This window comes from Eublepharis macularius, chromosome 9 (assembly GCF_028583425.1).
Source record: "Eublepharis macularius isolate TG4126 chromosome 9, MPM_Emac_v1.0, whole genome shotgun sequence".
Taxonomy (NCBI): Eukaryota; Metazoa; Chordata; class Lepidosauria; order Squamata; family Eublepharidae; genus Eublepharis; species Eublepharis macularius.
The window spans coordinates 56292521-56307136 of NC_072798.1; the positions used below are offsets into that span (position 1 = coordinate 56292521).

At 37.2% G+C, this 14616-nt stretch overlaps 1 protein-coding gene across 1 annotated transcript in view; it reads right to left on the reverse strand.

The window, feature by feature from the left end:
- The window catches only part of PTPRQ (protein tyrosine phosphatase receptor type Q), a 197034-nt gene that overhangs the window by 12251 nt on the left and 170167 nt on the right, over positions 1 to 14616 (reverse strand). The window contains exons 44-49 of the mRNA XM_054989033.1: positions 14317 to 14343; positions 13591 to 13672; positions 8757 to 8847; positions 7147 to 7223; positions 432 to 566; positions 197 to 322 (exon numbers count right to left, since the gene is read on the reverse strand). Of these exons, the coding sequence (XP_054845008.1) occupies positions 197 to 322; positions 432 to 566; positions 7147 to 7223; positions 8757 to 8847; positions 13591 to 13672; positions 14317 to 14343 (538 nt within the window). The remainder of the gene's footprint in view (positions 1 to 196; positions 323 to 431; positions 567 to 7146; positions 7224 to 8756; positions 8848 to 13590; positions 13673 to 14316; positions 14344 to 14616) is intronic.

Here is a 14616-nt window from a genome sequence, read left to right on the forward strand (position 1 = left end):
TGAATGTTGTCTATTGAGTTATAAGCTTACTCACCAATCTATTGGTCTTTAATATTTCAAAATAAAAGGAGGGGGGAAGGAAAGCTAGATAATTAGGATTAAAAATAGACATTGTAGAAGCAGGTTAATCATGATTTTTATACACTGTATGGAAGTTTTTTTTTAAAAAAGAATGATTAATCAGATCTGGCCTTACCCTTTCAATTTTTAGATCCCTGATGGTCCAATCTATTTGATGGTCTTCCACTAATTTAGTAATCACTATATCTCCAAAAACAGTCACTGGTATGTTGTCTTCAGGCCAGTATTGATGACATCTTATCTGTAATCAGTATGGAACAATATGGTCTATTAAGAATAGTTGTTTGGGTTCTTGAATGCATAATTGCCAGTTATTAATTGTGTTTGCAGTTCCTCTTCTGGTTACTTACCCGACCTTTCTCAAAACACTGCGTAAGCATCACAAGGGTTTTTGCTCTCGTTTCCCATACCATTCTCCAGAAATCCCCCACCGTGCCAGGTAATGGCCCTTGAGTAGCAATAAATTCATTTGGACATAAATAGCCCTAAGGACAAGACAACAATTGATTCAGGGAAAGAAAAAAAAGGAGATACATCCCATAGCAACCTCATTTGAAGTCAACTTCATATTGCTCATGACAGAAGCCTACTCCACTGTTGCATGAGAACATTCAAAATTTGATCATTTCATTGTTTCCTATGGAAATGGGCGAAAATTGATGGAATCTGTCCACTTCAACCTTCATCAGTATCATTCCGTTTACTGTGACCCTCACCAAACTAAGTGACAGTGTTTAGTCATATACGTAGTAAACTTTCATTGATCCTAGGAATTACATAAATATTTTTACAGGCTGTTAGAAATAATCTGGATCCCACAACATCTTTGACAAGCCAGGGATCCGTGAGGCTTTGCACGGGGAACCTCATCATGCCTAGCTGATGACCCCCCCATCTATCTTTATTTTCCCTCCTTTCCTCCCCACCACAGTTTCTCTCCTTTTCCTGGGCCCTTCCCTCCCTCTCATGTATCTGTCTCATATCTCTATCTGCCACTCTTTCTCCTGTCTTTCCTTTCTTCCCACTTGCAGCTTTTCAGTTTTCCTGGAGTCCCCATTTCCCTCTCTACTCTATATTTCTTTCCTTCTTCCCACTCATTTCATCTTCCTTCTTTCCTTGACTACTTGCTCACTCCTTCTTTCCCCAATTACCTCCAGTGTTGAAGTGTAACTGCAGTGGCCATTTTGGATTACCTAAATTGCCTAACCAAATCCAAAATAGTTGCCAAGATCTCATAAGGAATTCCAGTAAGATACTGGCATTTAAAACTTTTTTTAAAAAAACTTACTGTTCTATAATTTAAGATTTTCTGCAAAGTAATTATTATTTTATTCATATTATAAGCTGCCTTGAATTCCTGAAAGGTAGAAAGACAGCTAATGAATGTTTTAAACAAACATACAAACAAACCTGGAGTTCCCCCAAGTTTATAGATAGATATCCCTCCTCTGTACATGGCCCCAATATGCAGAGTTAATGATCCACATCTAGGCCTGTGTTCAGAATTAGATATAAATCTTACTCTATATAATCAGAGATCTGCCTGATAAATATTATAAATAGAGACTTGCACTGATAATGCTATATTTATTTTTAATATTTTTTCTGCAAGTGTATAAAGACAGTCAGAAAAGCCCTGCTTGACAGACCAGGTCCAAATATCCTATTTTCAGTGGTAGCCCACTAGAATGAAGGGGCACATAACAAACTAAGTTTTGCATCTCTGAATTATGGTCCCTCACCTCACTCTTACAGTGGGGAGGATTAATATAGCTTCTCTCTGCCACCTGTTCTCTATATTATGTATCAGATAACTAACAGCTGTGAATTATTTGACCTGTAAGTATCTAGATTTTAGCTGACTGGTAAGTATAGATCCATGATGGACTTATCTTCCTCCAGTATGAACCAGTATCTTCTTTCAAAATTATCAGAGCTATCCTAAGCCTATCTACTCAGAAATTAGTCCCTTTTTATGTCTTTGAATGGAACAAGGCTGATACCTGGATTTGACTTCCTAACCGGCTCTCCTATTTTTCATTCATTTTAATGTTCAAATAAATTTTTTTAAAAAATCTATAAGCTTTCTTACAACAGAAAATTAAAAAGGAGAAAGGAAACCCCAAAAGACCATATTTATTAAGATACAACTGCATATTAAAAAAATCAATTATACTTTTTATGACTGACAACCTTTATTCCTATCAATCACTGTAAGGTAAGGAAAAAATGAGTATGAGCATAGGAACACAGACACATATATTCCAAAAAGGAATATCGAAAAACATGCACGACATGGTGTGCACTCCTTTTATCTGCCTTCTAGTAGTCTGTTTTAATAAGAGCTCATTCTGAACAACAGTTACAATAAAACTATGCAATGAAATAATTTTTTGAAAATTATTTCATAAGAAGCGTAGATATCAACAAGAGAGTTTTGTATCACCTTAAAGATTAACATATTTTATTATGGCATGAGTTTTTGTGAGCTAGGCCCCACTTTGTCAGATGTGCTTTGGCTCATGAAAGCTTATGCCATAATCAGTTTGTTAATCTTTAAGGAGCCATAATAGTCTTTTGTTATTTTAGCTGCAGTGGACTAACATGGTTAATACTTCAAATATCGAGGAAGCTAACATAACCAAATGGTTTCTCCACTCTTCAGCCAAACCACAATATTAATCATTTACTTAGATCACATTTTTCTTGCATATGCCAATCATAGCTGCTCTAGGAATGACTCTGTCACTAAGATAATTGAGTATATGGTCGAGAAAGCATACCAAACGCTTGGGCATTTTTAATCCATGGAAGTGGTTGAATTAATTTAATATTTTCCAAATTAAGCAAATCAGTTTCTTCTAATCTTTTATCTGGGTTCTGATTCAGGACTATAATAATAATAATGGAGGATTTGGATCTGAGGGTCATGAAGACACTGTTTCTCTGCTGTTTCTATTTTGTCCTGTCACTCTTATAGATGAGATCTGTCTGCCTTTCTGTTTTGCATTAGAGCAAATAAACAGGACTTTGGTCAGCACAGAATACAAGGCATCAGAAAACAGGACCACACCTGATGCAGTCATGCTATTGCTAACTGGAGAGCTGACATGGCATCTCAGCAGATCTGAATCTCAATCAGAATTGACATTTGGATAATTAACCAAGGATACTCAGATCTCCTTAGTGGACATTTTGCCACAGCAGACTCTCACAATTACTATGTCCAATTATATCACACATGAACCAACCATATATTTTTGGGTCAGATACCTCCATTTTCTGTTTTTATCTAGGTTTTAATACCTCTCTGCTCCTAGAACCCTTCCAATTTTATCTTATTTGGGGCCCTCCCAGACACACAGCCACTATTTATTCTTTACTTCCTTTGGTTCCCAAGTCACTGCACTTTTTGTCATGTGACTGAGTACTTTTGCCTTCCCCAAGACTAGCTTTGTCTTGTGAACACCACGGGCTTCTATCTAGCACATGAAATTTGGCCCTGCTTTTCTACATTTTGGATTATGTGCTTTCCAACCACCTGGACCCTTGCATTGGTGTTGGACTTCAGGATTAGTAGATATAGGGAATTTTTTAAAATGGAAAAGTGAGTGTGATAGACAGGAGGCTGTCCAGCTTTTAAAGATGAAACAGCCAATTGGCTGTTAGTGACTGAGCCCATCTGAATGCTGCTCTAATATCGAATCCTCTTTAATTAATGAGACATGTATTCTGATCATATATGGAAACAAAGAAGGCAGACTTTGTGTGTGTTTGTGTGTACGTGCCATCAAGTTGCAACCAGCTTATGCAGTAAGTGGCTTTCAAGGCAAGTTAGAAGTAGAGGTGGTTTGCCACTGCCTTCCTCTGCAGAGTCTTCTTTGGTGGTCACCCACCTAAGTACTGACCCTGCTTAGCTTCCAAGATCTAACAAGATAGGACTATACCATGCCTCCTTCCCTCCCTGGGCAGACTTTACTGCATCTGAAAAAACAGGTTGCTTACTTATGACTGATTTTATGTCGTTCTATGTGTGTTCACACTGATGAGGTTTGTGCCTGTGCAGAACACCAATTTGGAAATAACTAGAAGCTGTTTTTAGGCACAGTCTTGACTGAGCATATTGGGGAGGAGGTATGTCTTCCAGCTCAGATCCTCCAAATAAGTATCATCACAGCAAGTGAAAAACCTCTGTTGTGGGGAAGGAGGAGTTGGTTGTGACTATTTGATGAACATCAGTTATAAGTAAACCACTGTTCCCCCCCTTTTTTCATGATCTCTGTGCACTGATGGGTAACAATTAGCAAGATGTCTTATTTGGAAGCAGGTACAGATGCAGCTAGGAAAAGAGACTGTTGAGTATTGCCCTGCTGAAAGTTGCAGCTACTGTGGTTCTAACATCTAGAGCCTAATGCCTTATAAAGGTGAAAGGCTGTGGCCAGGAGGCCATTCTGCAGAGCTCAGAAAGAGGGATCCTTCTGCAGAAGGTAGTCCTTGAGAAACCACTGATTGTCAATAGAAATCTCTTATGGGTCAGCTCATAGCAAAGATTGACAATAGCTGTGACCCAGTATTTTCTGAAGGGGGGAAGATCAGTCCAGGTCAAAGGAAAATGTTTTACGGCATATAAAGGGCACTGCAGGGCTCTCTATGCACCCAATGTCAGAACTGGGAAGCAATCCCAGACACAACATTTGGTGGGAAAGAGATGCCTGGCTGTAGGAGTGCTTTGTATATGAAGTTGCAAATAAGCAGGGTCTAAGTGCACAGTGCAGAGTTTCAACCTCTTTTCTGATTGCAGCCAGGAAGGTGACTTTAAAGGTGCAGTGTCTCAGGTACCGGGCAGCTAAAAGTTCAAAGGGTTTCCCTGTTAGGTGAGGACCAACTATACGTCTCATGACTGCAGGTGATGCAATTGCAACGTGAACTCTGGTAAGACCACTGAATTGTCTTGCCAGCAGTCTGTGCATTGGCAGTTATAAGACCAAAGATTGAGTTTTAACATTTCAGAGATGGCCATTTTATCTCCAGTCCCAGAAAGATGCCCACACGAATCAGCTGCATGTATCCTCATGTACTCAGAGGAGGATAGAGCTTTGGCATCAGTCAGACATGCTGGGCAAGATTTTATATCACCTGTCAGATTCCAAGGCACTGCCATTTTCCTCCTTGGATTGAGAGGAAAAGGCAGAACTGTCGCACCTAACACCTAGGAAGAGTCAGATGTAAAAGGTACCAAAATACCAATGTTTTGGTAGCAGTTATGGATGTGGACCCGGTAGCATCAACTGTTGTTGGGGTCAAGGGATATTCTATTGGTCCGAAGGAGGAGCAGGAGCTGAAAGTGATGGGCAAGAGACTGTAGCCAATAGGAGTGAAGATGGATACCAACAGTTGTGTGATGAAACTTATAGCAGCTCATAGATACACATGGTGAATGCTACCAGTAAGAGACCACTGAATACTGATCCCAATCCCTGCAATAACAGTCTTGTGCTCTCAATAGGAAAAAAGGTAGTCAGGAGAGATGAACCATTCCCAAGGATCCAGAACCATACTTTATGATGCTGCATACAGAGTCTAGTGATCAATTTCTAGAAGAGCTAGAATACTGTAACTGGGATGGATCCCTAGGTGACCCTGGCAGTAGTGAGTCACAGTGATGGAGCATATCCTGTGAGGAACCTTTCAAATGACCTGCGGAAAAAGAGCCTATGAGTTGGATGCCTGGGAATTCATGGTGTTCTTGGGATTGCAACAATCTCTTGAATTAATTACTTCCAAGATCAGTTCCAGTGGTGTTGGTATGGAGGAACAGAACTGTATTCATCTACCTTAGGTTGATGTTTCCCTTTGTGTTTCTTCTTCCTAGGTTACGATAGCTAACAAGCCCAATACCTCTGCCTCAGTTGCTTGATATCTGCTGCTGGCTCAGTACTGAAGAACTGTATGAATAGCTGTGATGTCAGAACATGGATTTGCAGCATGGATACCAAGCAGTTGTGTTTCTGCTCAGTAGAGTACTAATTCATCAGTCGTTGCCTCAGAGAGAGCCACTGAAGGGTCTGACTCAGTACAAGGCAGCTTCACTTATTCATCATCAGCATCTCATCTAGTTTGCTTTTAAGCATGCTAGCTCTGTGAATACTTTGAACTTGGGTGAGACCAAATGGTATTGCTTTGCACCATAAGTATTTGTAGTAGTAGGGAAAATGCAGATACTTGCTATCAGAGAGCTGTTTTGGAATATGCAGGTAGGCGTCTGTCTGATTTATGGACACTGGAAATTCCTGAAGTTTCATGACTGTATGCATTTCCATTTACATCTAATACATTATATATTACATTTCCATCTTCAAACTTCTTGTCTAGAATTCTGTTGTGCCACTTCAAATCCAAAATCACACATATTTTTTTTTAAACTAAGGGGGAAAATTGAATAAACTCCAGAAGCTTCTTGTTCTGTCAAGCCATACTGTCTTTGTCTAGAATATACTGAGTGGCTAGAAGTGTGAGATGGAAACAAACATACTAGTCTTTCACTTGGCAAATTCCACAGCCTATCCCAGGGAAATCCTTCTTCCTTCAGCCAGGTATCTGCTTTTATCTTGATGTAAAAGACAGCTACCTCCCAATAGCTCTGAGTGAGCAACCAGCTGCTTGTTACTTGTAGCAGAGATGAAATGATAGTAGGAATAAAAGTGTTCTGTGAGGTTGGCAAATGAAGGGAGGAAGTTCTGGAGAACAGTAGCAAAGCGCTGAAATGTAGGGTACTAGCCATTATGATCAGCTGTAGTAGGAGTTACAAAGTATGAACGAATATATTTCTACTTCATTCTCCTTTGGCATCATTTTACAAGCTTTAAAGTGCCAAATATTACAACTGTTATTAATCTTAATACTAAAAACAGTCACTTCCCATATTACAAGCCTATAATGAAAGAAGCAGCAACAGTGGTGGAAGAGTAGAAAGGAAAAATTATACAAATTCTTATATAAATCACTTTGCCTAATAGATTTAAAGAGGGAGAATGTGGTAATAGTTATAAGTTACTTCAGACTTACAGACACATAGCTGGCATTGATATAATCAGAACCAGGTATACTAGCATCAGGCATTAGCTTCACTCTGTTGTTGTTATCTGTGTGGCAGAAATAAAATTAATTTAATTTATTGTGCTTGTTTCAAGCTATTGTAATATAGCAACTGAATAATTTTTATTTGTATCAATTCCATTACATTAAAAATATACACCCTTACAGCATAAGACAAATGACAACACCATTTTACTAGCTACCATTTTAGTACCTAGTAATTTTCCTTCTGTTATACTTTCGTGAAGTTTTATTTTCATTTTCATCATATGATAATCACTCTATAAACAAGCATCTATAACACCTTGCAATATGATCTGCTATCCTATCCTGTATTCATTTTAATGGGGAACTGCAATGCTGTAAATAGACTGCAAAGTCTGGAGCGAAGAATCTTTTTTTATTCTATTACCTATTCAGCCTTTGGATTTCACACATTCTGGTAGTCAATCTATTGACAAATAATTCTCTCAGGTGGATGCTGTAACTCACTTGTTCTCTCTGTCAACTCATACAATAACAAGAGATAAATGGATGAAAATATTTCAGAATTTTTGTTCTCTATATTTGTTCTCTCATCTGTATATTACCTTTATATAACATCCTAATGTGGTTCTTATTCATGTGAATATAATGTCAATTTTTAAGTAAGCGTATGTTGATGTGAACATGCTCGAATATTTAAAAATGGAGTATAGGCATTACAATATAAACTACAAGACTAGGGGTATACTGGAAAGACAGAAACAATACAATACTGAAATAGGATTTTGAACATATGCTTGACAAATTAACATGGTCAGTAAAAAAGAAACAAATAAAAGTTGACATTCCACTATTACATTATATTGCAAACAGACCACAAGGGCATGTTTTTAACTCTTGTAAATTACAGCACAGAATATGCCTTCAACCAGCAGCAGATAACAGGAGCAGCTGCTCTCAAAAGTTAATAGCATAGAATGTGGCTACATTAACAGAGGAATGCCTTGCCCCCCATCTCACATCACAGCTAATGCTTAAAATAATAATGGCACTTCTTGTCTTATTAACTGAAAAATGAAGCAGTGTTGACTACAGAGAGACAGACTCCTGTCTCCTGTGATAAAATCTATCCTAGACTTATACGTTACTATATATTGACTCTGATCTTTAGTGGACTCTTACACAGTACATTTACAAGTATCCTTTAAAAAGCATCACAAGCTTCAAGGGAAAATGAATATTAAAAGATTTGTATTTTACACTGTAGTATATTACACATTTGCTTTTCAGGAGGAGAAGTCCAGGAAAAGTAACAAGGATTTTGCTATACAGATTATGTCACAAAGCCAAGAAGTTATTTGAGGCTACAGTTTCTGCACCTGCAAATTATGGGCAGAGAGAGTAAGCAAACAAACATTCATAGATAACTCTTATCAAAACAAAAAAGGATGTAAAGAAAGATTTTGTAACAAGAATTAGAATAGAATATGCATATACACACCCAAACAACAGAGTGAGATAAAAGAATTCAGAACACATTTAAACACATTTTTCTACTATAAAAGTGGAAATGGAGTAATCAGAAAAATACACACATGGCTTGATGTTTGGGAAACGATTTTTGGATCTGTTCCAAGGCAGATCAGCATCCGTTGAGGCAAGGTCTGGTAGAAACTTGGGAAGTTCCTACAGAATAACACACATCAGATTATCTTTTAGATTTCCATTTTATTGTAAATAAAGTGTGATATCTTTCAATCAGATGTGAAATTGTCAAAGAAAGACCTTAAACGCAGCTATCGAGATTAGCGTACACAAGATTATATCAGTTAATAATGCATTCTAATTGTGAAGTTTGTAGATATAAAACAGAAAAGTGTTCTTGCCTTTGCTCCAGCTCAGTTAACAAACCCTGTACTAAACCCTGTAGTTTCTGTAGTAATGTAGTAAGAGAACTATGTACTGTGATTTTTTTTTTCTTTCAGGGTGGGAGGAGGCTGCAATAAGGAAGTTTGTCTTTTAACCATGAATACACATGTCCATTTATCAAAAGTTACATGGAATAAAAATGAAAATTCACTGATTTTTTTGACATAGATTCATGGTGTAATATTAGCTTTTTGTGTTTTATGTTGAAGCATTCTAGCAGTACCTAGAGTTTTTATTTCATTTGTTTTTGTGACAGAATATGTGACAATGATATCAAATAAGTTAATTGGATTCAATTGTGTCCTTTTAATGTTATGAAAGACTTTGGAGATTTGAGGTAAGTTGCATTTCTAAGGGCAGCTGGTAATATTACAGAAGCCTTTCACCTTACTGTCAACTCTAGTTACATCAGCAGTGTCAGATTCTGAGCTACAGAATGGATTGTCAGCCTGAACAATCTAAGCTTATAAAGCTTTCACCTTTGAAGTCTGGATAAAGTCACCTTCTGTGTTTCCATGAGGCTGTTGGGGGAGGGCCTTTCCCGAGACCCTTAATGTGGCAATGATGGCCCAGTGCCTTGGTCTCACCTATCAGTAATGCATTTTTCCTAACTCTTTAGTATGAGCACGAGTAAGTACTTAATCAAGCAGGGACAACTGGCAACTTATTATTGCTCACTGACCTCTGCCTCTGCGCAGGAAGGGCAGGAAGATGTATGTTGGGCATAACAAACAGGGCTAAGAGAAAGGAGGAGTGACCACCACATCCCAATTCAAAGTATTAAATATTATCCAAATGCAAAAGAACAGAAGTGGTAAAATCAACTTCACATAAAAACTAGAATATATCAACAGATTTTTAAAAAGGGTTAGAGAAGAAGCAGTGAAAGCAACAGTCCAAGATACTTCTACCAGAGTTGTTTGTTTGAATCCCTGAGGCGCTGCATCACATAGTATTCATATCAAAACTACCTCCACAAATAAACAAATGGGTCTTTTTCCAACTCCAACAATTTGAACATTGGCTACTGTTAAATGCTCAAGAAAACTTCAAAACATTGCAAGGCAATTATGTAATTCCAAAACAATATGAAGTCTATTGCAAGGAGTTACGTCTATTGCCTTTATGATTTCACTGTTGAAAATGTTACACATGAAAAGCAACACAGGTCATCATTAGTGTGCAGAAAAAAGATTTCAGCGATATGATTTATTTCCAAAAATAATTAAAAGCACAAAAGGCACCCTAATTATACTGAAAGACTATGAATGCCGTCCTACTCACACCTTTGAAAGTCCATTGAAGTCAATATGCTTATAAGAGCATAACTGTACTTAGGATGGCATCATAAGTATCTATTTAGAAAATCCAGCTGATGTGAGATTGCAGCATTGATTCCCTCTACACTGCAGCATATATTGAAATTCATTAGTAGTTATAGTACTTCATACTTTGTCTATTGTGATATCGGTAGAAAATAGGCTAACAGAAGAAACCTCTGCTTCAGAAGCTCTTTCTCATTCATTCATTTATTCAGATCTAGTTTAGATGATACTCAAATCTACTTTAGAACACAAAGAACCCCAAGGCAGCATACAGAATTATTAAAAACTATGAATTAAAAGGTCAGCATTAAAATAAAATTTAAAAAGTAATGTTCAGAGTAAAAACATCAATAGGATCAACTAAAAAGCAGTAAAATAAATTATACAAGCTAAAAGAATAAGGAAATAACAATGTGATGTATAAACAGTAGTGGTCAAAAAAGTTTTATAATAATTTCAGCAGACAAAATAAAGTTAAAAGAGAAGTCAAAATGCTTCAGTACTGAAGCATTATACTGATCCAGCAGTATAATGAAGCCAAAATGCTTCATTATACTTCTGGATCAGTCCAGCAGTGTGATGATGGATATTTTCACAAAAGAGGTGTCACCACACAGAAAGCTCTGTCTCTCATGGCTACCATCTTGGACAGTGATAGGACATAAAGCAGATGATCTCAGCAATCAAGTCTGTTCAAGGCCATTCAAATTCCCTGTCCTTCTATTCATATGGAAGCAGGTGGTCCTTCAAATAGACTTACAGTACAATTCTATGCATATTCGCAAGGTTTTTTTCCCAGATAAGTATGCAAAGAATTGCAGACCAGTAAATCCAGTGTTGAAAAAAATCTCTGGATGTGGCAAAGTTACCTTGCTTTTTATAATAATGATAAGGTAATTGCACAGCTCATGCCAGGCCAGCCTGATTTCATCAGATCTCAGAAACTAAGCAGAGTCAGCCCTAGATGGGAGACCTCCACTAGAGTCTAGGGTTGCTATGCAGAGTCAGGCAATGGCAAACCACATCTGAATGTCTCTTGCCTTGACAACCCTATGAAGTCACCATAAGTTGGCTGCCAGTTGATAGCAAAAAACAAAAAAACCTGTTCAGCAGAACTGCATGGCACAATGTGCCTCCAAATTCCCTGCACTGGCAAGATGCAATTTTTGCAGAATAAACAGCTCTATATGTCATACTCTTCAGAGGTATCTTATGGTGAGTGGATTATTTAATGCAGGCCAGCAGTGCTAAAGGACCATGACCAAGAATCTGTAGGAGATACTATTAATCTTCTCACTCTTTTGTTATTCTCTGAAAGATGAAATGTTATCATCTAATAGCAGAAGTGTCAATTGATTTTTTTCTTCATTATTCACAGATCCAGACAGCAGACTATTTGTGGCAAATGCATAAATCTCAAATAATAAAGTCATTGGAGACTGACAAATGATTTGGGGAATAGCAAATGAGTGTGTTGCTAGAAATGATGAATACAATGCTTCTAAGAAATAGGGGATCTATTTGGAAATGTTATAAACTTGATAGCTGTAGAAAAGGTTACTTACAAAAGCAATGGAAGTCCAAGGCTTAAGCATATTTTCTGAATGACGTAGTTCTAGCATTGCCACGCACATTTTGGAAGACCTATCTGTTTTCAACAGGAGTAGACTTGCACTGCTATTGACTGAGACATTGCTGGTTGTGGTAAAATGGGCTTGCAAACTGCCCCTGTGATTCTCTATGGAGATTAATGGGAACTAAACAAGAGCAATGCCTTTGCGTAACTTCCTTTTATTGCTTGGAAGCAGAGAAAGTGTGCATGTGTTAAGTTTTTGCGTGCTATAGATCTACTCAGCAATAAATCATATTTTACCAAAAGTTAGTTTTCATCTTCCCTCATATTGTTGTAGACATAGACTCACTGTTGCCCTTTAAAACTACAGGTGCCTAAAGAGTAAAAGATTCTCACTAGCTAGTTCACATATTACCTACCAGCTTCATATGGTAGAGAAGGAGCACACACCTTCCTTCCCTTTACAGTGCAAATGACACAATTTACAGTCCAGGGCCTCCAAATGAATCCCCAGTTGTGCAGCAGTCCTGTTTGTACCATTTCTTGATCCTCCTGATTCCAAGTAGGAGACGTAATCATGTGAAAGAGGCTTCTACATGACCAGCTATTCACAATGAACCCCCAGCATATACATGATGTAGACAGGATGTGGCACATCACTTCTGCCTCATGTGCATTTTCTAGGTGATGTATGAAATAGTGCCAAATTACTAAAATCCTCATCTTGATTCATCAGTGAATCAGGATTGCATCCACAGAGCTTTCGGTCTGCAGAACAGTCACATTAACTCTGTAAGATGAGGATTGCAGTCAGGAGCTGTATATAATAACTTCTAGGAATTCTCTTTACAATGAGATATAAGCTTTACTATAATACTTTTTAAAAATCTAATAATTGTTCACATCTAATGTGCAACAGAACCAATGGCAACTTTGTATACTTAAGATGTGCACCATACTTCTCAGTTTTTTATGGTGGACCCTTCATCTGCCAGTATCAGTTTCACTAGCTGAGCAGATATCCGTACACATAATTGTGTGAACGCAGCTTCTCCTGTGTGCAAAGATCTGCAGACTTTGGCACAAATCTAACACTGGTATTAGAAAAAAATGGAACCAGGTATCTTATTGCTTCAAAAATATGCATACAATGAAGCACATTTGAAAAAGTCATCAACTCTTATCGAATCAAATCATATGGGACTTGTGGTCATCCCAGAAATCCAGTATGAATCAGTTAGGGTCCTCTCTTAGAGGATATTCATCCTAGGTCTGGGCTGGTGAGAAGATGGAGTTTCCCCAGGAACTTCTCATTAAACTACAGAAACAGTATTTAAAAGGACCATTTAAAGAATTTTATTGTTAGTCAAACAGATAATTACTGCTGTTGTCAAATGTATTTGTATGAATAATTCTCATCACCCATTGCAATGAAAAGTAACTAAATACATGTAACCTTTTCTAAACAATCAAACTGGTAATTGGGAATTGATGATCAAGGACAATGTCCTTCACAGCTTTGACTGCTTAAAATGGACATGAAATATGACACATGAACCAAATGAAGGTCTTGCAATGTTGTGACAACTGCTGGTAACATACCAAAAATTCTTCTTGAAACTTTAGGTTGTTGTTTGAACAAAGCTCTTCAACATGTTGTAGAAAACATTTCTTGCTTATTGGCCTGCAAATAATTTTTTTAAAAAATCAAGTTAGCAGCAGCTTTTAGGTTTAAAAAAAAAACTTGTTTAACCACCAGAATGCTACAATTCAGATATATAATGTCAATATAGAGAAAAATAATTATATGAATGATTCATTTCATGTTTACAATTGCTGTGAAAGAACAGAATCTTATTGTTTTAAATATCCTTGGATTTTTTTGATGTAACACTACTTGCTATGTAAAATCTGAGTTTTATAAATCTGGATACTTCAGATGCAGTCTTGATACTTATACTTTTGCAAATCACCTTTCCATTCTATTCAAGCGCATAATACTTCTTTTGTCACACAAAAACCATTTTATACAATGCAGGGATTTAGTCATATAAAATATAGCAGTGACTTCATTCCCATAATGACATGGTATTTAAACCCCAAGGAGTTAAATATCCCTGTATTACTTGCCAAGCTAAAACACAGACATGCAGGCTTCACCCCAGAGAGAGAGAGCATTTCTCCAGTTACCATGCAATTAGTCATGCTTTTATGATTTACACACAGCTTGGAGCTTTTTCTAATAAGTATACAAAAGGGAGCCACACATTACTATTCATCAAGCTAGCAAATCTGTAGTCACAATATGAAAATCGGCAATCAACTTACTTGATGGATTTTCTATAACTAAGTAACCTGCAACAGAGATTACGTTATATGAGGTAAGTTGTGAGTCAGACAATATTTTGCATTCCAGTTAAGTTCTAGATGCAGTTAAGCCAGAAATGCATTCACTGTTACAAACGATTCCGTTTTAAAACATATGTTTGCTGCCTGTTAAGGAATATCAAAAGCCACTGTGCCAATAACAAAACATGCTTAAGATTTTTACTAGCCTGGGAAAGAGATTTTTGGCACTATGGAGAATCTAGTTTGATATGACTGGTATAAAGATAAGTCATACTTGGT